The sequence below is a fragment of the Nesoenas mayeri genome, assembly GCF_963082525.1.
Source record: "Nesoenas mayeri genome assembly, chromosome: 2".
Lineage (NCBI taxonomy): Eukaryota > Metazoa > Chordata > Aves > Columbiformes > Columbidae > Nesoenas > Nesoenas mayeri.
In genome coordinates, this window is record NC_137543.1 from 70894646 (window position 1) to 70917421 (window position 22776).

The window sequence follows — 22776 nt, forward strand, 5'->3', positions numbered from 1 at the left end:
TTCCTTTCCACCTCCAACATTTGAGTTTCTTTCTGGCTAGTTACATTTTGCGCTGAGTTTTCCCCAACAAGACTGCCTCATTCCAGTGTGGTCTTACATTTCTATTTAGAGTTTACAGTTGCTTCAGCAAACAACTCCAAAGGGAAGTTTCTAGTTGCAGGAAGCATATAAACAGGGTTTACAGTTGTGCTGACTTTGTATTCACAATAAAGATGAAAAAATATGTATCTGAAATTTGATAGGTGTAACAGCACAAACAACAGAATTTTTAAAAGTCTAAACAGCAACAATATTACTGTGGAAAATTAAGGCTTGTAGTAAGGGCATAGTCTTAGCTTGAAAGAGTAATGACATAAAGAGGTGCTTCAGTTTTAATATTTCTTACAAGTTTTTTGGGTTTTTTTTTTTTCTTCCAGTAAACATCTCATCAAAGCAAAGGGAACACTGCTGCAGAAAACACCAAAGTAACTTGCCAATCTACAGCTGTCCTTCAAAAACTTAAGAAGTTCTAGACAGAGCACTGATTATTTCATTTTCAGTTTCCGACCCTCTCAGATATTTGTTTGCACAAAAACCCCAATCCATTACATACCTGCAAAGCTTGTTCTTCTGAGGATGAGACAATTAAATTCATTCACTTTGGTTAACAGTATCAAGTTTTTGGCTTGCAACAGCCATGAACATTCTATCTAAAAGTCTTATGAATAACAGCAAGCCCTAGTTAGATAAGACCAGTATCTTCTCTTGGTATCTTTATAACAAGGAATTCAAAAGGTACCTCAAGGGTACTTAGTATCTTGTACTTGCCTTCTCTTTTTTTTTTTTCCCTCTTAAATAAAAAAATAACTGGTAAGTTGGAAAGTAAAGGCTAAAACACCCTGTTCTTCACAAACAATAAGGGTAAAATTGGTAAAATTTTTGTAAATACAAAAGCTATACCATTTTTATTACCCTGTTTCAAAAACAGTATCTTCAATTTGACAACCAATGCTTTTAGAACATGATGAACTGAAGCAACAGGTTATCCTTACTTCACAAGGATGAGCAGAGTATAACCTACAACCTGCCTGATCTACTAGAAAAGCCAGGATTTATACTCAAACATCTGCTAATTCAATTTTGAAAGTGGGAGCTTTCCAAGCGTTTCTGTTGCTCTGAATGACAACACAGAGCTCTGAAGTCTAATATTCTTTCAGGTACAGATTGCGACACTATATATCAAGGTATCTGAGGCTGTAGTTCTTAGATGATGATATAAAAAAGGATATTTACTGGTCAAGTACAGAGAGGTTATAAGAAGTGTGACAAGTAGGTGTTATTCTCATAAAATAAGTATAGCACAGAGGAACAAAATGCACTGAACACTTTGCATTTGACATAAGGGCTGCTGTTCTTCACTCTAGCCCAGCAAATTACTTCTACATAACCTATACAACCGCATCTCCTGTCACTTTTCAGTACTGGAAAAAAATGCTCATGGAAACAAATCAACTACATTTAAAAAGATAAGTTAGCAACCTGTAAGCAGGCTTAGCAAGCCTACTTCTACTGCAGATAGGAGATACAACTTGTGTCTCATTTTAAACATCACCTCACGTTAACTTCTAACCTAATATAGCTTAAGGACAGATGAGCATTATAGTGATTAATTCTCTCCAGTCATCTTCAAGTAGACAATACAAACTACTAAGCTTGGTTGGGTTTTTTTGTTTGTTTGTTTGTTTTTTAAAAAAAACAAAAAACAGTGACCATATTCACTAAAGGACTTGGACTGTGCAACTCAACTTGAAGATCAATGGAGCATTTACACTACACAAACCACCTCATATCATCATTCAAAAACAGCAGATGATCAAGGGCTTTGAACCAACCTACACAAATCTCTAAGCACAGGGACCTGTTTCTGAACCTCATTCCATTTTGGACAGGCTAGGATGGGGAGAACAAGAATGAAGAGAATCCATCCACTAGACATCCTAAGCCTCTACTCCCTCCTGATGGTTAAGAGTTATGTATGTTTCTGTGAAGATCAGTGAAAGTTACGTGAAACTGGCCCACAAGAAGAAAATTCTGGCAAAAGGTCTCCTCTATTTTTTATAATAAAGAGATCCAGAGTGATGTTCCCCTCAGCCCAAAAATACCAAGATCAAGCACCTCTTTCAGTAAAGGTCATATACTACTCTGAACTGGAAGCACTGTCAAGCCAGCTTCAATTTCTGAAGCTGTAATCCTGAACAGAAATGAATGCAATGGTTCATACTGTCAAAAGAGACCATACAACATGGTCTATTTATCATTACTTACAGTGAGTCTTTTGCTGCCTAACATGTATCAGAAGATCTTAAAGTAGTTCTGACAAGTATGGATAAATCTTATTGCCCACTTCCTGGTATTTCCCAGCTACCAATTCTGTAATCATTGCACTCTTAACAGCAGGTACAGTACAACTCAGTTCCAATTCAAGATTGAGTTACTGTGGTGCTGTCAAGCTCAGGGAGTTGTACATCACCTACAATGCTTCAAACTCCACCCTATGACAAAAGTGGGGCAGGCTTCATGCTACAAAGCCATCTTCCTCAACTTCAACCAAAGCTCAGCAAAATACTTCAGCTGCTCAGCTGCAAGGTTATGAAGAAAATAATCCAAATTATTTTAAGTGGAGTTGAAAAGTATGAAGCATGACTGAATGCATTACAGTTCATCTAGCACTCAAAAAAAAAAGGAAGCTGGCATACAAAGGTACCAGGTACCTGTAAGGGGTAAAAAACCACAAACAAAAAGCAGCGAGGAAAGCACTACACCCTGTGATAAACATGAAGACCATGGTGGAGGGAAACAGTAGACAGACAATCTGGCACTGAAAACCAAAACCTAAACACAGGAGGCCTGTTATGCCACTGTCATCCCTACGTTCTTTGCTTAACGTTTCTGTCTGCATTTGAAACCATTAAGCTGGAACTGAAAAGCTTCATCTCCAGAGTTACAGACTAGGAAGACAAATTGCCTGCCATCTACCCACAAAATCCCATGACAAAATTAAACCCTTTAGAAATCAAGCTATATTGAGCTATAAAGCTCAATCACAAAGTAAAACTGCATTGAATATATATTCTCTCAACATGCTAAGAAACCACAAACAATTAAAACCAGATGTATGAATATAAGGATATGGATATTCTTTATACAGCTGTAGAAAATAAGGAATGCAAGATGGCAAAATTATCAGTAAAAGTGTCTTAATTAAACTCAAGCTGCTAAAACATAGCACACCTCCGGCAGCAGCATTTCCTTCATAAAAATTTTGATTTAGTGACACATATGTTCCCCAATTTAAAATAGTAAGTTGATAGAAACACTATGTAAGCAACTGGGCCATCCAGCACACACTAAGTGTAGTGATGCCATGTTTTCCCCTAACATCAAAACGATGATGAGAGCAGGCTGTCTTGTTCTTCTAGAAAAAGGTCGTACGACAGCCTGCCCACACTTAACAAGTCATGTACGATTTTGAATTATCAAAGCCTTTATGTGAAATTTTGTAAGAGTTAGTTCACTCTGTAATCAATGAGATTCCAGAAAAGGCACATACAAAGCAACATGAAAAAAAATAGTAAATCAAGTACTTCTCTTCTTCATGTAATCTCTGTATTTTTAAGGCCATTTTAATTCTAGAATGTCTACAGGACATTATTTTCTCACAAGCAGATGAACACACCTGGATATTACTCTATGTATATCTAATCTACATCTAATTCCTGCCTAACATAAAAAACTCTTTTTTTAATCAGCCTTCAGTGAGATCAATAAATCAGCCAACATTTATGTCCAAAAACTAGGGAACAGGCAGGGAGACATGGGTCACAACAAGGAAGCAGAGAGTGAAAATTCAGTCAAAATAGTAGAAAACAGGAAATTATATTAGTTCTCAAAGTTCCAAGAAAAAAAAAGGGTTCCTACAAAAAAAACCTTTCTGCAAAAATCTCCATTTTCTCTAGCAGATAGAATCACATCTACTTATCAATCCAATAAAAGTTTCCAGATACACCTACAGTACCACTGAAGCTTAAATATTTATGCCTTAAAACTTAAAAAAAAGTGAATGGAAAACACTCTATAGGACAATTCTAAATTTGAAGGGGGCATCTAGAGGGGCAGAAGAACAATCATAAAATACATCTTTGTTACCTACATAAAATGTAAAAAAGGTGTACATTAATAAAGAAAAAGTCCTTTATTGTACTTGTGAAGGACACATTCTACATCCACTACTTCTCATTTCTGATGTTCATGTAAACCCAAGAACTAGAGTGTAAGTTAAAAAGCAAAGTCTGAAAAGTCTTGTTTTCACAGTTCTTTCCTTTTAGTAACGGCAGCTTCAATGCAAGTGACACCCAAACTTCTGCATTTGGAATTTTAAATGATTTAACTGAAAGGACTTGTGAGTTTAGGAACAACTATGTGAAAGTTTTAATCTTCAAGAAAAGGGAATGACACTGGATAAATACTTATCCATCTCAAGCATAAACTCAGTAATTTTTGTGAGAACACAGATGAAAATAGCACAGGTTTGTAGAATCCCTCCTCTTCAGTTTTCAAAAACAACAGACAATACAAGATTTTGATTATTAAATTTATTTTTATCAGGATTTGTGTACTAATGGATGGTGACATCATTAGAAGAAAGGTCCATGTCCACCACCTGCAACAGAAGCTAGACAGATGTTAAAGAAAACAATTTAAGAGTTAAAGGTGACACTACTTACCCAGATCAGACTTATGAAAGTCACCTACTAAAGCAGTACAGTTAGCTTTGATGCAGACATGTTAGCTCATATTATTTATCTGTGGTCAAAATTTCCTGTCAAAATTTAATGCATACATTACCTTGATTCTAATGGGAATCAAGCTCTTCTGTTTAGAAATAACCATTAGAGAAACTCTTATTAAAAAAAAGAAACACCAAACTACTCAGAGAAAGACTGGTTATTCAAAGTTACTTACCTGTAAATTTTCTTCAGAAGATAAACAAATTTAGGTCTAAAGCTCCCACTTAAACTTAAATAGAATTCTCTGGGAATTCAAATTCTAACACTGTTAAACCAGGTCAACAGTAGGTAATATTTCTAGATTCCACTAGGAACACAACTGCTTGTTTCTTACCATACCTGAGTGTTTGACAAAGCATTAAGGTAGGATGCCAGCAATATACTTAGAGATGAGTGATAGCAATTCAGAAAGAAATGAAGGCTTGATATGTTATCATCCAGAGACCATGTCATACTAAAAAAAAATGTCAATAGCCGGAGGCCTAACAGAGAAAACAAGTTTGTCTAGAACAAATTGATTTCATCAGAAATTAAACTTCAGCAGCAAAACCTAGAGAAAGACCATTCAGGAAATACATTCTCAAAGAATTAGGTGACAGGCCCTTTCCCCAGTGCTATTTAAAATGAGAAGTCAAGAAGCAAGGCTCAATTTGAGGTATGGTTTTTCCTAAGACTGTAAAAACAGAGTCCTTGCTTTCCTTGCTTCGGGGGAAAAAAAAACGAAAAAAAAAAAAGCATCTGGCTACAGCTCTTTGGTATTTACATCAGGAGATAGCCATTTCTTGAAAACAAACACACACACACACACCACAACAAAAAAACAAACAAAACAAAACAACAAAAAAAACCCCAACAAACCCACAAACAACTAAAACACACCACACAAAACAAATAAACACCACCAAACCACCCCCCCCTACACACACCCAGAGAAACTAAGTCAGGTGACCCTACAGAAGGTATCATGAAGACATCCTGATCTTACATTTCAAAGTTTCAGAATGTTTATCGGCCTGCACTTCCCAAACCAAAAGGGACTACTGGTAGTGAGCACAAAGTCACTCCACTCAACATTAAGTTTAGAAGCTCGATTTTACGTTTCTTTTTCTTTACAATCTCTTGGCTCATAGCTTGTTATTAAGTACCTTGGGTTGAAACCATCTTGGTTCACAGTTCTTTATTAGTAACCTGCATTTATTTATACCACACTCATGAGACCAAAATGTTTGTACAGCATTCCTCAACGTCCTAGGACTTCATCTGTTTAAGACACTACTATAGATACTTCAAACAGGCTCCTGCTTTCTCAAGAAAGACCTCTGAAATAAATCCAGAAACTGGAAGCATGCTGTATGAGAATGAGAATCTTTAACAGTTAAAATAATTCAGCCAAGAAACCCAGTTTTAAAGACCATGACAGCCTAGGAATAAGCAACTGCTTTCTCTTACAGCTATAAACTCTTCGATCTAGTAATACTGGGAAATTCAACTGGTTTGTGTTGGTTAAAAACAACCAAGAAGACTGTTTGCAGCTGCACTCCATTTTTAATTTCATATTAACTGAGTTGTTTTGATTTTACAGTAGTATAAATCTGTATGAAGAACTAAGTCACTGCCTTTCAAGCAACTCACTGTCCCAGTGGTCTACTATATCTAAACAAGGTCTAATTGCTGGTATTGATCTACAAAAGGAGTGTCACACTGGTACTGTGGCAACTTCTCCTTCAGACACATCCCCCACACACAGACAGAAGACAGGGCAGTGACAAAAAGCTTAAGGCTTCATTAATCTTCCTGGTTCCAGTGTGCAGTTTGATCAGTTGCTACTGCAACCAGCACTACTATGTATACCATCTATCTTATGTAAAGCTGGTTGATATTCTTCCCACAGGATAAACAGAGTGAAGTTGATAGGAAGCAGCTTTATTAACTGTTTTTCTGTGAGGCATAGAGCAAAGAGGAAAGAAGTCGGGAAACGAGTAGCCTAGGAATGACACAACTGATCTGAATGATCACTTCAGATATATCGTGAACAGCATTTTCCTGAAGAGACAACACAGAATCTGAACAAGTCATAAAAGCGTAAAGAAACGACAGAGTGAAGGAAGTGTTCTTGACAGGTCTATACGATATGAAACCTCAAAAGCAATCAATTTGCACAACATGCAAGGACTACAAGTGTGTGCTGCAGGTACAGGGCATCACAACTGTTCAGCTATATCACCTTGCAAAAGGATGCAGCTTCAGTTCTATTACTGTAATACACAAGTTTGAGCTGGAACCTATGTCTCAAAGCTGAGACCAGGGATTTGGGAAGCAATGGGCATGAAATTATGGACCTATTTAGGACACGCGTGATGTTCAATAGGAGGCCTGACAGTATTTGGCGGTAGGAAAACAGACGACTGCTAATAGTGATGAAAGGAATATCTTGGTCATTTGTTCATAATGAGCTGTTCACTGTGCATCCTTTTATTAATGACTTCTATACTAATGATGCTAATGCTACAAATGCTGCTAACCAGCTCTGTTGGAGGCTGTAAAACCTAAAACTACATTGTACTGGGTTTAACGGATGCTTGAGTCAGGTTAAAAAGTTGTGCTGAAAGCAGTAATGAAATTCTTATCCCTTAAGTGGCTTCACAAGCCTACAACTAGCAGAAAGATTATTCTATTTACAAAAAGCGTATTATTAAACAATGTATGACACAACTAAGACTTATACCAATGAATGAAAATAATAAGAAAAAATTTACTCTCCGACGAATTAAGTTTGCACCATTCAGGATGAGACACTCTATTTGCACTACTAAAAGTAACTCTGTACATATAATGATGATTGAATAAGGTGAAAAACAGAGAGATAAACACTGAAGTCATTACAATTTTAACATTACCTAATGTTGAGCTGGTTTAATAGATTTAGAACACTAGAACCAAAAGAAATCTTGTTAATAATGTGCTGGAAGCAAAGACCTAACAGTGATTAAATATTTACCTTTGGAGAGAAAATTTGTTTAGACGAACTAAAAACATTTGCAAGAACAAGCTTTAGCGAAGAATGGACTAAATAAATCATTACGCACTTCCAGCTTATGTTCTTTCTCTGCAAGGAATTCTTTTTGACATCGGAGAAAGTCCGACAACATTCGAGTCAGCTGTTTTCTATCATCTATTTCAGCTGCCAACCTGCCATTGTAATCCGCCAGCAACATACATGCATCATCTACCATTTTGGAAAGTTGCTCTCCAGATTCCTTATCTAAAATGCAAGAAGAAAAAAACAGGTAAAGCACGATTTTGTTACATACTGTTAAGTTCTCAGAACAACATTTCAGTTACTGGATCCCCAGCCCTCACCTGTTATTCTGTCTAACAGGGACACATCTTGGACCTCTATAGGCAAAGAAGCTATTCTCTGATGAACTGCTGCATCCCCAGAGGCAGCGTTTTCTAGTTCTTGTAATGCTCTAATGAGATCTGTGGTCTGAAAAAAGCATGTGAGATTGAGAACTCGTTTCAATAAACAGATCCTAGTACAAAACAGTCTTTCACAATAAGCTCATGGTGTCAATTCCATGGTAATTTTAAAAGCATTTACCATATCATCATTAGAGCAACATTTATCCCCTCTCAGACAGAAAACAAAACAAAATCTAGCCATTAATTCTCCAAATAACATTGCAGTGTTCCTAAAGGTTGCCTTCCTAAAATAGATTTTTCATTTAAATTCCTGGTATAGCACTACTTAGAACTTTTATTTTTGACAGGAGTGATTTTCATTTTACTACACGTTTTTGAAATTATTTTTCTTGTTGCTTTGCTTCACTATTGCACCACATTATATCAATGCACTTTTTTTGGAAGTAGGGCTGACGTTCATACAAGCACAAATGTCTGTTACAGAGAAACATACTAAATTGTGATTATTTGAGGACAGTCATTCCTTGCCATAACAAAAAGCCTTTTGAGATAGGGCAGAACCTTAATAAAAAGCCCACAAGAATAAAAGCCATTACAGTGCAAGGTCAACAAGACCTCTTCCCAATCATTGTGACTGCAACATTGAGAACTATTTTATTGATAAACAAAACCCAATCTTATTCCAACATATGTGTTCCTCACTACCACCCTGGAAACTGAATGAGAACCTAAAACACTGTAGAAAATAATGCTGAAGTGGACAAAGCTAGATATATAGTTCACACATCGTGGTTTAGTGTCAAACTGACTGAAGTTATAGCATGCTCAACTTCCCAGCTCCACTTATAACTTAAGTACTATGAAGAAATGTTGCAGCTGTAGTCACCCTTGCTCAGACACAGTACCTCATTAAAAAGAAAGAGACCATTCAAAAACAAGAGTTACTGAAAAACTTGATATCAAACCATATGAAAATATAGACTTTTACAAACATTCTATTACCTGTGGAGGGTCAGTGGGAGAACTTCGAGGTGAACAGTTATTTTCATCAACTTTTATTTGTTCATATGTGCGCTTTCTCACCTTTCTGTCTCCATCTAAATGAAAACAGAGGAGTCAGGGAAATAATATTTCAAACACGAGACCGAATTTTCACACGTACATAATACTTACACAAAGCTTGCCTAAGTTGTTCTAATACATCATTTTCATAAACAGACCTTTCTTCCCAGATAGAAAGCACTCGGCCAAGGTGTTTCTTACAACTCTCATCAGACTCACTGTCACAAGAAAAAAAAAAAAAAAGAAGCAAAAATCAGCACTAGGTAAAGGTACAGCAGTACCACGTGATTATCAACAAGGTATGCTAAGGTCCTTCTGTGAAAGATAAAGTATCAGAAGTCAATCTCAGAAAATAACAACATCATGATTTAAAGAAAGCAAAGATCAGTTCAAGGTGTCTTAGCAAGGACATTAAACAAAAAAAAAAAAAGGCCAATGCCCAATTCCCTTATTCTGTTTGCTTGTTCAATCGATAAATCTGTAGGTCTGTAACCCTATTATGCAAACAGGTTTGTGTTGCTTCAATGGCTGTGTACTATGTGAAAATAATTCTGTATCAAGGGTCTAGCATCCTAATGCAATGAGATGAATGGCTGCTGGGGAAAAACAAATCATGCAACACTACTAATGAAACATATCAAATTGTTGTAGCATATAAACACAGACTGAAAGCAAGTCTTAATTCAAGACATAGCTAGCAGCTTTATAAGGCAAAAGGGACTGAATACAGATGAATTTATTGTGTAACTTCATCTAACAGCATTAAGATATTCAAGATAAAAAAAACACAAAGCCAAAAAATTAACAAGATTTCAAGTATAGAAATAGCACTCAAGGACTAGCTAAGTCAGAAGAGATGAACTGAGGACTTCTCTAAATCCCCCTCAAATACAGTATGAAGAGCACTACACTTAACAGTTTACTGTACCTTGAAACATGCTTAAAAGCCTCCACTATTACTGGAGCAAAGTCTTTCGTAAATTCTGGTCCTTTCCTTTTGCTGTTCTGTATGACATCATTGGCCAAGTACAGGAATGTCAGCTTTCTATTTGGTTTTGCTAATAAAAAGAGTGATAAACAAGAATAATTAGAAATTTTAGTTCCTTCAACTAATACCTATTTATCCACATTTATACTAAAAACCCAAATCAAATGTGCTTTTCCTATTCTTATTACTACTTACAACATTTCACTCTAATTTTGTATTTACAAATGTGAAAAGATTCCGGTGACCCATTGGCTTTTTTCCTCTCTTTTGCTGTAACTCTTTGCTCAGACACTGCCTCCTTCATAGTATGACACAAGTTCCCTCTAGCCCCATCGCCAAAAAACAAACATAAAAAACTATGATATTCCGAAGTGCTCTTCAGCCCCCAACTATCTTCAGATGTTTTTCTGAACCCGATGTGTGTGATCTGTCAGTCTGGCAGCCTTCATGGATTTCTTCCAGGTACTTCAGCCTGCATAAATTTTTTACACCCATGAATTCCTCTGACATGGAGCTTCACAGACCCACAATCACTCATGTGAAGAACCTCCTCCTTTTGGTTTGAATTTCTTATATAGCAACTCCTCATTCTTGTATTTCAGCAAACTGAAGAGTCAATACCTAGTCAATCTCTCCATATCTCTGTGATGCTACCCCCTCTCATCTCCTAATCATTAAAATACTCATGTGCCTACAGCAGTAATATGAATAAAACATTTTCAAAAATCACCTTCAGACTGCTATGCTTTATCTCTTCTACCAGAATCATATGCATTTTACCTCATTCCCATTAACATGCAATAGATTACAAGCTTTCAATTTACAAGTTGCTTTTGAAAATCTATTCCGTGTTTTTTATGTGCTCCTACTCAGGTATTTTCATTTACCATCAAACTTCAACTATTCTTCATTAGTCTTCAGGTTTCTCAGAGCTACAACTCTTATTGTAACACTCCTAACCTTGTGTTAACACCAGAAAAACTTGCAATATGCATTACCACCACACAGATTCAGTATGTATGCTCTGGCTTTAAAAAGACTTTTCCCTTGAAAGATAAGATGTAAGTTTTTTCTGCCCTCTCAAAGAAAGCAGCACCATACCAATCTAAGATTTCTTAAAACTTGTGCTTAGTTCCCAAAATGATCTGATTTTGTTAACTGCTGCTCCAATGTTTCAAACATGTGGAACCACCACCCTCACATACAAAGAGAAAATTTAATGTTAATATGCTTCTATTCTAAGGAAATGTTTTTGATAAGAGACTTTGAACTATAGAAAGACTCCTCTCAAGGACTTCTTGGAGTATTGAATTTTCCTCATCCTTTTGGACAAGTTAAAAGAGTTCTGGGTTAAGTGGGGAAAAAACAAAAACAAAACAAAAAGAAACCCCACCTGCATTCAAAGTAAAAATGCACCTATCTCTTAGAACCAAGGCAAACTAAAAAGTAGCAAAAAAGAATTAGTTTTGAAGTGATGGACACAAGGCGGATCTATTAAAAGCCTCCTCCAAACAGTCAAGTCATTACATGCAAACAGCAGAAAAGTCATCTATTTGGGTCAAAATCTGGCTAAACTAAAATGTAGATTTTTGTAGACTTATGCTACTTAATTTCTATATGAAAAACTGACAATATAGCAACACATCTCCCCCTGGTGTTTCCGGTAAATCGTAGTTCTGACACATAGAAAGCTGTGAATTATTCAAGGAGAGAATCTTAGTAAAATGTCTTGTCTTATGGATGCATCAAAATGAACTAGCATTTACCAAAGCTGACCCTGCCCGCCCATTTCATAAGTGAACCTAGAATTAGCACTTAAAATCTAATGAAGCAGACTGTTCCCCATACTGCATCCCCTGAACTGTATGCAAGATAGGACCTTTTTCACCCATTTCACACACAAAGTCATGTTTTAATCCTCAGTGACATAATTAATTTGGAACAGACCTCAACTTCCTTGTTGTCAACAAGCAGCCAAATCAACTAAGCCAGTAAAGACAGGAAATGCATGCAAGTCAGGTGATGTTGATTCTTAAGTCTAGACTTTATCTATTGACTATACTAAACAGATCAATATTCCTTATCTGGGAAAAGCATGCTAAAACACAGTCACATTCAAGCTTGTTTCTTCCAGTACTATCTTGCAACTTACCACTACAATTCAACAAAAACAAAGATGCATGTAACAAACAAAAATCCTCAAAACACTATTAAGCTACCTGTGGTGTTGGTTAGAAATTCAACTAATATTTTACCTTACGTTCACAAAGAATATTGTGAAGTAGAATTTAATTCCTCTTGCTGTAAGAATTATCTGCATAAGATTCCTAAGCTAAAAAGTATACCTACTCTGAAAAAGTGTTCCCTTCCACTTCATAAATCTTCAGAAGAAAAACCTTCAGCGGTAGTAGACCACTCTGTCTTACACGTAAGACCAAAGTGAAACATACCTTTAGCAACTGAGGCTGACAACTCTGAGATGAAAAGCAAACAGTGTTTTATTACTACTATGACTAAATTGAAGTCTGAAATACAAAATTAAATTCTAGATCAGATAGATCTGTTTAAAAAAAAAAAATAAAAATCATCTGTTTAAAGCAACTCTCTTCAGTGGCAGTGACACTAACTTTTTAGCCCTGGGATTTGATATTCATCAGAACACCAAAATGGATCAAAGAACAATTAGACTATTTAAACAAAAAAGGTGCTCTCAACACTTGGCAAGGCTATCAGCAAAAAGCACTCTTGTCATCAGAAGAAAATGAAAGAAAAAAGGTATGATCTTAGGTTAAAGAAGGATCTGAAAGGCACATACTGCCAGAGTATACAGTGTTAGGAACAGTTAGCCCACAGCATCTCTGGTGCACTAACAGTACAGTCTGCAAACACAAAACAGCTCAGAAAGCATCCATGTAGGACCAAGACATCTTTTCAGAAGCTCTGTGTAGTGTTCACATAACCCTTCTGCTGGTTTCAGTTAGATTTAACATTTACCTTCCAAAGCAGCTGCCTGAAGTGCTGGATTCTGAAATATTTTAACAGTTCAATGGTGGTGTCTGATATAAGAGCCATATTAAACAGATTACTCTTCAAGCATTCACAATGACACTGACTGGGATTGGCACCTTGCTATTGAAACTAAGTCACAAAAATGTATCTGACACATTAAAATGCCAATGAATACTGTGCAAGTACTCATATTTCACCTGCAACTAGCATAATCAGACATCTATGGTGGAGAGACTTAGCATCCTCACTATCAAGCCTTAGTTTTTGGCAATCTTCTTAGGAACACATACTCGATAGCCTGGCCTGTGTATTTCTCATTCTCTACCAGCCCAATATAGATGCCCTGCCATTGTATATTTGAGTTCATAATGCTTAGAGATCTATGACACCGAAGAACCACCACTTTTGTACAAGAAACTCTAGTGTTTTACCTTGGAAGGCAGTAAGGGTGGGGTTTTTTCCACTGAGGTTAATTTTGGCAATCAAAGCCAGCATAATCACCCATATTTGTCTCCTCCAGGTTTACGTCCTGGTATTGGAAATTGAGCTCCCATGAAGACTGCTAGAAACATACCCATTAGTTTCATGCTGTTCCTACACCTGTTCCTCAGAGCTGAGAGATATTTTTCATCTTAGATATATAGGAAGAAACTACAGAGAAAGAGAGGCATAAGGGATTTCAATTTCAATTTATATTTCAAGTATATAAACTGAACATGTCACATCAGGTTTTAACCTCCCACATGCTGGACCTTGAATGAAAATATCATTTAACAAGAGGTTTTGAGAAAAAGAGCATCAGTAGGTTAAAATCCAACAACAGTTACAGCACTTCTCCCAGAATCCCTGGGACACTACCTGTGTTACAGCATGCTTCATATCTTTGCATGAGACGTTACGTGACATGTTGGTAGACAGCTGACAACCTTCAATCTGTTTATTACAAGACCAAATTCTTTTTTAATTATTATTTATTTTTTTTAAGTCAAGCAGCACTTAAATTTGAGTGCAAGACCACTGACCCTTCCTACTGAGAGCAAAGCCAAGTTTTTATGCCAGCTGATTATGTGCAGCATCTTTGTAAGATGACTGAAAGTATATCTGTAGAAAGTCACTTGAGAGGCTATCACCAGGAAGGACAATTCAAAGATAATATAATCCATAAAAGGTATGTTGTACAATGAGCACTTTATCTTAAAATTAGTTTAACTTTTTGAAAACAGAAGGTTAATGAAGTGCTCAACATTGCACAGTCACCCGATTCTCCTGGTGAATTTTACCAAGGTTTGAAAATGGATGTGTTTCCTTTTCAAAGAGGGGAATGAGACTGCCCACAGAACGTGTGTTCAGTGTTTGAGGGTCTAAGTACCTTGACTTTGAGTGTGGAAGCTAGCAGACAAAGGGAACAGAACACAAAGCTACTGCTGGGAAAGAGGCCATCAGCATCAAATTACCATGGGGATGTGAGAAACTTGGTCACAAACCAAGGAAACCATTCCAACATAATTACTCTGCAAAAGCTTCCCACTGCACTTAGTGTATGCTCTGTATTACTTGAACACATGAAACAAACAAGTTCCTTTCATTGCCTGGCCGGTACAACACCAAGATGGACAGGAATCAATAGCAACAACAGTTCTAAGATAAGAAATTACTGAAGTATTCAGAACAAGAATGACAAAATACAATAATGTACAGGTATAATACCAGGATACAAGAGGTACAGCAATAAATGAATACAGATTTGTGCACACTACATTCTTTCAAGATTAATATTAGAGAGTCAACTAGTCAGGTTGGATTACACAATTCAGATGTGACTATTTTAAGTTAAAGATTCTTACATTGCTAATCTGTTGCTCTGGACTGTAGGCCATTTTGTACATCATATATATAGCAAATACATTTCTCTAACTTACCTCAACAACTTGTGTTCACCTGCAATTTTGTCTGCTGTTGGTTGATCTACAAATCCTTTAGCACAGATGAGAAGACTCATGTGGATGAGCACAAAGCTACCCACAAGCACCTCAATCTTAAGTATCTAACTGGCCTCAAGAACATCTAACCAGTGAAATCAGGAAGCCATAGTTTTATTTCTTTCAAGAAAATAATACCTATTTATTCTCATGTGTGTTACATAGGCCAGTGACACTATACTACCATTAAGTAAAATAAGCTTGCAACCATCAGTAGCAAAAGATTCCTTCTCTTGACAGAAGAACTACACTACATACTACAGAAAATACTTGCTTTCAGTCAGGAACTTGTTTCCCAAAATTTACTTCACATCTGCAGGGCAACATATTTCTACCACTTTTGGCTGTGGTTCTGCTCCAAAGCAGTAGACTGAATATCAGAGCCATTCCAATGTAGTACAACTTTCAACTCTGGGTTCAATATTGCGAGGCCTTCGAAATTCACTTACAAAAATCCTCTGTCTTCCAATTGTCAGCAGCACTGAGAATCTGCCACAACAGTCACTAGCTTCAGAAAAATGTATTGCCTCAATGCCAACAGCTATGAGTGAGGACCTAGACAGTAGCATATGTCCCAGCAGCAGCAGTTGTAAACAAAGAGCCATAAATAAGCAAAAATAGTTGCTGTTTATACCACTGAATGACTTCAACACCACAAAACCAAAAAGTTCAAGCATTAGGTATTAGCACAGCAGCTAAACCAGCAGAATCAGGTGCTAAAAATATGTCTCTCTGCAGCATCCCTGATGTACTCACACTACTGTGTGTCCGTGTCTTATATAAAATATACAATGGCTCTGCTAACCTGGACCAGCTTTGCGGTGAAGACAATGACCAGTGTGACCCAGGGTGGGGTGACAGATGACAGCCAAAACAAGAGGTCAAGTGATCAAGGTGCAGGTCTGGGGGAAGGAAGGTGTTCAGCATCAGTTTCTGAGACTGACTAATCTATGAGATACCACATCCAGCTCTGAGGAAACAGATACCTGAATGGGAAATTAGGTTTAAAGATACAACAGGACAACTATTAAAATATCACTAAAACATAAATATTGAACAAGTGACTGAGCTGGACCGGAAAACCTTACATAAAATGAGCTGACAGGGAAAAAAAGATGTTACAGACAACTAACTAGAGCTTGAAATTAAAGGTCCCATATTACCAAACTCAAGCATTTAGCAATTTTATTTTTTCCCCTTTTAAACAGAACACATTTTAACCCAGTAGAGCAAATATCACATGAAGCCTACTGAACAAGTGCTTACTACTAATCCTTGAAGGCTGATGCTTTAAATTACAAAATTGAATTTTTTCACTTCAGAACAAAACACAAAACCAACAAATCCCTACAGCTGCAGAGAATCCTGAAACCAGGGACCAAGAGATGTACGCAAGAGAGCATACCTGATCTTCAAATTACAAAAAAATAAGTCTCAATACCCTCCACCTCTGAAGAACCTCTTCAAGGGGATTCCTAAAGGTTTTTCCAGCAGCCACTCAGTGGCTACAGGTTTACACAACAAAGCTGTGTGTGTAATGCCACTACTTAATTTAACACCTTCCCCCCACCCCCACCTTAAAGTCAATCCCTTTATGGATACACAAAATGATATAGTTTTAACAGGCCTACCAGTTGCATTCTGGGAATGGCTGATGTATTCATATTACAATTAATTAGTACTACTTAGCTAGTTAAATACTGAGTAAGCTTATGACCTGGGGCTGTTCAGCCTGGAGAAAAGGAGGCTGAGGGGAGACCTTATTCCTATCTACAACTACCTGAAAGGAGGTTGTAGCAGGGAGGGCGTTGGTCTCCTCTCCCAAGTAGCAAGTGATAATTCAAGAGGAAATGGCCTCAAGTTGTGACAGGGGAGGTTTATATTGGATATTAGTAAAAAAAATCTTCACAGAAAGCGTAGTCAGGTGTTGGAACAGGCTGCCCAGGAAGTGGTGGAGTCATCATCCCTGGAGTTGTTTAAAAGGCATTTATATGAGGTTCTTAGGGACATGGTTTAGTGCTAGAGTTAGATTATGGTTGGACTGAATGTTCCTGAGGGTCTCTTCCAACTGAAATGATTCTATGTTTCTATGACTACTAAGCAATTAACTGTTTAACTTTGAGTGTTACATTTCATACAACTGAAGTAGAGTAATTTTCTCGGTGCATTCTCTTCAAGCCTTTACAAAATTCTCTCTAATTCCCCAAAAGGTCTCTGTAAAATCACTAGATTGTGTGACAACATTATCACAAAAGTTAATCCACACAAATTCCTTTGAATAAATCACAAAGCTGTGATACCACAAGTACTGAAGGAAACATGGTACTTAATACCCTTGTCTAGAATAAAAATCTAAACTGCATGAGATTCTCATGTTAGTAAGATATTTACTACAAATGAAATAGTGAAAGAGTAGCCCTGCCCTCCCTCCCCCCCCCCCCAATTATTTATTCCATAAATCAACTATGAAATTCTAAAGAATCCAGACTCCTGATCAGTGTCAGGCCAGCACTAACACAGGCTGCAGCCTAAAGAGGTGAACCTAGCCTCACCTCCTTTTGTGCCAACACCAGCTTTCCATCAGGGAACCCTTCTATTTCAAAATTAATTATCCATTTTTCTGGATTTTCATTAGCAGCACATCACAAGATACTGTCAGCAAGAGATCAGAAATATGTAGAGGCATATTTAACCAACAGCAGAGCATAAAATGAGTTGTTCTGTTGTCATTGTAGACCTCTGCTTATCTGTCGAAACAGGAGAAATTTTTGTTACTTCATTACAGTCGTTATTTAAGTTAAGGCATTCTATTAATCTTCTCTCATCATTTTACTCATCAACGAGCAAAAGATCAATGCAATAGAGAATCTACTTTCTGCTAAACATAGCAATAGATAGTGAGAAAAACCCTACATATACCAAAATGTGGAGTAACTGGAGTGACATCTGAGCAGTTTTGCACAGATGCAGAATCAGTAATACTTAATACCCCAGGCAGAGCACCAGCTCTGCCACAGCCTCACCCTAGTAGTACAGTTCATCCATACATTTTTCATTAGCACGTTATATGAGGTCGGTCATTTAACAGCATGTCTCTACCCTGTATCTATTGAAGCATAAAATACACAACTCTTCATTATACTTTCATCAAACCACTGGTTGTTTTGCTTTAATATTTGTGACAGTTACCAGGAGTGTCTGGACAATGCAGAGTTACCAGTAGCCTGTTTCCCCCAAAATAAGACAGGGTCTTACATAAATTATTGTACATGTAAAAAAAGGCATCTTTTGGAGCAAAAATTAAAGTTGACTTTTTAAATGAACTATAACTAGTGCTTATTTTTGGAGTAGTGCTTATGTTTTGAGCATCCCCAAAAATACTGAAAAAAAACATGTTAGGGCTTATTTTCAGGGGAACAGGGTACTTTCACAATACAGTCAATTATAGAATACATTATACTAGCTCGCCTCCAATTTCTGATTATTTCTAAGAATGACCCTGTGAATTCTATATGTCCGTATTTTAAGAACTACATATTAAGGTTATGACAGTATTAAGGAAAAAATCAGATATGCATACTCCTTCAGTAACCAGAGCCACATCAACTGTCTTGACACAACTTGAGCAACACTGGAGTTCAGCAAGACAAATCCAAATTTATGTCACTGCTCCAAGTTATAACAAAGATGCGCAAGCTTTGCCTGTTCTCCAAGTTTACATCTAAGTGCAAGAATTCACCAAGAGAATCAATGAAAGTCTGTTGTACTGTAGAAAGCCTGTAGAGGAAGGTGTATGGAACCAATGATCTGCAGAGATGCCCTAATAAGGGACCTGAACACCAACAATGAATCCAAGCAAACAGAAAGGGACTAAGATACTATGTTGCTCAAGTTCTATGCACATTTGAAAAGTTGCCTCTTCACTTCTACTCCCAACAGGATATAAAGGCAATGACTGTTTTAAAAACAAAATAATTAGAACCAAATATTTAGGAACAAAAGAGCTGAGATCCTAGCACTTGTTTTCGTTAATAACTAAAGACATCTTCAGAAAGGTTCATGCAAGCTGATCTGACGCAAGGGATCTTTAACCAAAACTGAAAGCATCCAGGAAAAAATGTAGTATCACATTGTACTGTGTTCAACTCAGCTGGTTACACAACGTTCTACAAGCCCCAAAGGGAGCAGGCTGGAAGGAAGGTCTGCAGATGGGAGTGACAATAAGAAAGGGATACAATGAAACGAAAATTTAGAAAGGCAAGGTTCCATTTTCAGGTCCAGTACACTCCTGACCAGCAATAGTAGCAGACAATGCCAATATTTTTATGCCCATGTTTCCCAAATAAAGATCATTTTCCTCTCAGGTAGAAGGGAAATAATGTTTCTACAGGTTGGATGGTAGGCAGGTCAGGAGCCTTGAACTTGCTCTATTTACGGCCTCATCGCCAGCATTCTGCTTTGTGACGTTTTATGCAAGTCACTTCACCAGAGCATACTGGTTTTCCTTCTCATCTTCCACATGGTGTCTGCTTAGACCACTAAATCCACCCTTTGGGGATTACAGACCATCTTACAATTCTGTGCTGCAATTAGCAAAAAGTTAGTATTGGGCAAATGTAAGCTAACATGTATGAAGCTCAGGTATTATTATCAGAAAAAGAAAATTAAAATACATCCCATGTATCTTAACTATGCCAGCTTTGAATGAAGTAGCAGAGGAACATAAGAAAGAAGAAACATTTCACATAAGGCCTAAAAGCCCAGAAGAAAATGTGCAGGACCTGGAAAGCAACTAATCTGCTCCTACTGAAGGCAGACTATCGCATGCTTCCACAGATCCTTGAAGGCTGGCTTCCAAAAAGAGGTCACCAGAAAAATCTTACTTTGAAGCAGCAAAAGCTAGACAAAAACTTCAACAAATTGAAGATCAAACCAATTATAGCAGCTATGCTTTACCTGAAGCTCCTGAGCTACATCCTCAAAACAGGCTTAAAAGTGGAAGCCAGACACTGAAAGCTGAGAAAAATCAAAGTATTCCCATGGGTTCTTAAGATCACTGTCCTTGTCCTTCTCAATGCCACCTACAAACATGCAGTCTATGTTTCAAATATTTCACTTCTCCAGTTAGTCAAACAGCTCTACAGGAAAATTATGCTAATACTAAATACTAATTATATATAATTAATTATGCTAATACTATAATACTAATATTATAGATTATTATGAACTGGTATTGTGCATGTTAATTAAGATGACCAACTAAAACTCTGGCTGTGTGACAATTAGTTTAAGATACCTTTCTGATATCATTCAGAACACCAAATATTCAAGTTGTTTAGAAGGCCCAGAAACATGAAATGTTTCAGATTCAGATCTGAGATCCTTTCATTTGTTCTCAGAACAAGAAAGCTTCCAACAAATATATATTGAAAATATCCTTACTTGTAAGGATACTTGTAATATGTGACTAAATACATTTTTCTTTAGGTAATAAAGAATTTGCATCACGTTTGGAAGATCAAACACTAACATTTCACACAAAAAGCATAAACAAAAACACAGTAGCCATGTGAAAACCTACAGCAGGAACATTTTTCCATAGTACAGTGTAAAGTTCAGTATTACTTCATACTCAAGATTTTTATTTTAAGGGTGGTTGAATCCATTTGCTATGAAGTTATGCCCCCTAACCAAGATGTAGTTGTGATCCAGCCATGCACTCTTTCCTCTTAATTGCACAAAACTAAGGGAGTAGTTTCTATTTCATAAGTCCTGTAATAGCTTAGTGTTAGTTTTCCTCTCCACTTGAAAATCTACTCTTCTACTTCTCCCATTAAAGAGGCACATATTAATGCAGCTCCAAAGGAAGCTAGTGGAAGACAGTAACATTTCCTACAGCAAGGCAGAGATCTAGCAAGTGATTTTTCTTTTTCTTAAATGAGTCAGATTCAGTTATTTTCCAGTCAGGTCAAATAAGCCTTCATAAGCTATTTCTACCTTTCAGTCACCTGAACTATTGCCTATAGCTGCAATTTCTTTCCTATTACAAGGAAAGCCACATAAGAATCTAAGCCTGCACGCTCAACATCAAATAGTTGGCACAGTTAGAAATTCATAATCTTTATTATGCTAACATCGGTATTAGCCATCTGGGAAAACCAAGAAGTAAAAAAAAAAAACAAAACGCTTTGAACACATTAAATAGCTTTTTTTCCCCCGAGAATTTCCATCCTTACTCGCCCTACAAGAATTGTTGCTGGCATAAGTGGACAAAGCTACCATCTCAGGAAACTCAAACTATATTACAGCTAGCTATAGTTATAGATGATGAAAGGCAGTGCCTAAAAAGGGTCATATTGGAAGAGCCGTAACTATCACTATTAAAAAAAAAATAATAAAAAAAAAAAATTAAAAGTCCTAAACCCCTTGCTTGACATCTTCCTTCCCTTCTCCCACGTTCCTGTCTCCTTCCACAAAGAAAGGGAGTAAAACATGAGAAGCAGCCTCCTGAGATGCATCTCACTGAGGCAGACAAGGAGAATGGGGGAGGGAGAGGAGCCAGGGGAGGGAAAAAAAAAAAAAAAAAAGAGAAGCATCACCCAGCCCACAGTCATCTAGAAATACAGACCCCGAGTTTAACGCTTGTCCCAGCAGCTCCGCTCTCCCCAGGCGCTGGGGTGGGCCCCCTCCACCCCCCCGCACTCCTTCCCCGGCCCGACAGGCCGAGCAGCCCCGCCACCCTCCCCGCAGGAGCCGCACAGCCCAGAGCGGCGGCCTGCTCCTGCTCCTTCTCCTGCGGCCGCGCAGGCCGCTGCCCCCGAGGAAGGCCCCACCGGGCACCCGAGGGCGGGAAAAGGCCTGGCGGCGGCGGCCACGCCAGCCTCACCTTTCCGCAGCTCCCGCTCCCACACGCTGACGATGAGTGCCGAATGCTTGCGGTGGTGGATGAGCCACAGGCTCAGGGTCTGCACGCTTTGCTGCGAGTTGCTCAGCTCCGACAGCTTCCGCTCCAGCGCCGCCTCTGAGAACGCCGACATCGCCGGGCCGCGCTCGGCTCGGCGCCGCCACCCCCACCGGCCCGGCCGCACTCAGTCCCCGCCTCTCCGCCCCAGCGGGGGAGGAGCCGGGCGAACCCCGTCCGTTCCCGCCTCGCCGGCAGCCCGGCGCGAACAAAATGGCGACGGCCGAGCCCCCCGGAGAGCCGCCCAGCCCCGCCCCGCTTCTCCTCCGGTCCTCACTTCCGGCACACGCCCACAACGAGGCGGGGCGGGGGGCAGGTCCTGCCGCTCTCCCGGCAGCACTCGCGCCTCCCCGGAGCAGCGGCGTGCGAGCGAGAGCGTGCGAGCGAGAGCGTGCGAGCGGGAGCGTGCGAGCGGGAGCGTGCGAGCGGGAGCGTGCGAGCGGGAGCGTGCGAGGTCTCACACAGAATCACAGACTGTCAGGGATTGGAAGGGTCCTCAAAATATCATCCAGTCCAGTCTGCCTGCCG

At 38.4% G+C, this 22776-nt stretch overlaps 1 protein-coding gene across 3 annotated transcripts; it reads right to left on the reverse strand.

The window, feature by feature from the left end:
• Positions 1 to 4616: 4616 nt before the first annotated feature.
• On the reverse strand, positions 4617 to 22458 carry RPRD1A (regulation of nuclear pre-mRNA domain containing 1A). Of its 3 annotated transcripts, none has more exons than XM_080340002.1 (7): positions 22174 to 22458; positions 10240 to 10369; positions 9423 to 9529; positions 9252 to 9346; positions 8187 to 8313; positions 7913 to 8088; positions 4617 to 4699 (listed from the first exon to the last, which is right to left on the reverse strand). In XM_080340002.1, exons 1-7 carry the CDS (start codon positions 22322 to 22324, stop codon positions 4655 to 4657), a joined length of 831 nt encoding a protein of 276 aa, XP_080196128.1. In that variant the 5' UTR covers positions 22325 to 22458; the 3' UTR covers positions 4617 to 4654. The 3 variants fall into 3 exon arrangements, with proteins under 3 accessions (XP_080196128.1, XP_080196127.1, XP_080196126.1); XM_080340001.1 differs by having other exon boundaries at positions 4621 to 4711; XM_080340000.1 differs by lacking the exon at positions 4617 to 4699 and having other exon boundaries at positions 5538 to 8088.
• Between the last annotated feature and the right edge of the window lie 318 nt (positions 22459 to 22776).

Excerpts from the sequence above, each read along its gene's own strand:
- RPRD1A (XM_080340000.1), bottom strand. The coding sequence starts at position 22,324 with ATGTCGGCGTTCTCAGAGGCGGCGCTGGAGCGGAAGCTGTCGGAGCTG. Across the intron at positions 10,370-22,173 it reads GGAGCGGGAGCTGCGGAAAG|CAAAACCAAATAGAAAGCTG; the intron begins GTGAGGCTGGCG and ends TCTTTTTATTAG. Across the intron at positions 8,314-9,251 it reads CTCCCACTGACCCTCCACAG|ACCACAGATCTCATTAGAGC; the intron begins GTAATAGAATGT and ends TGCTTTTTTCAG.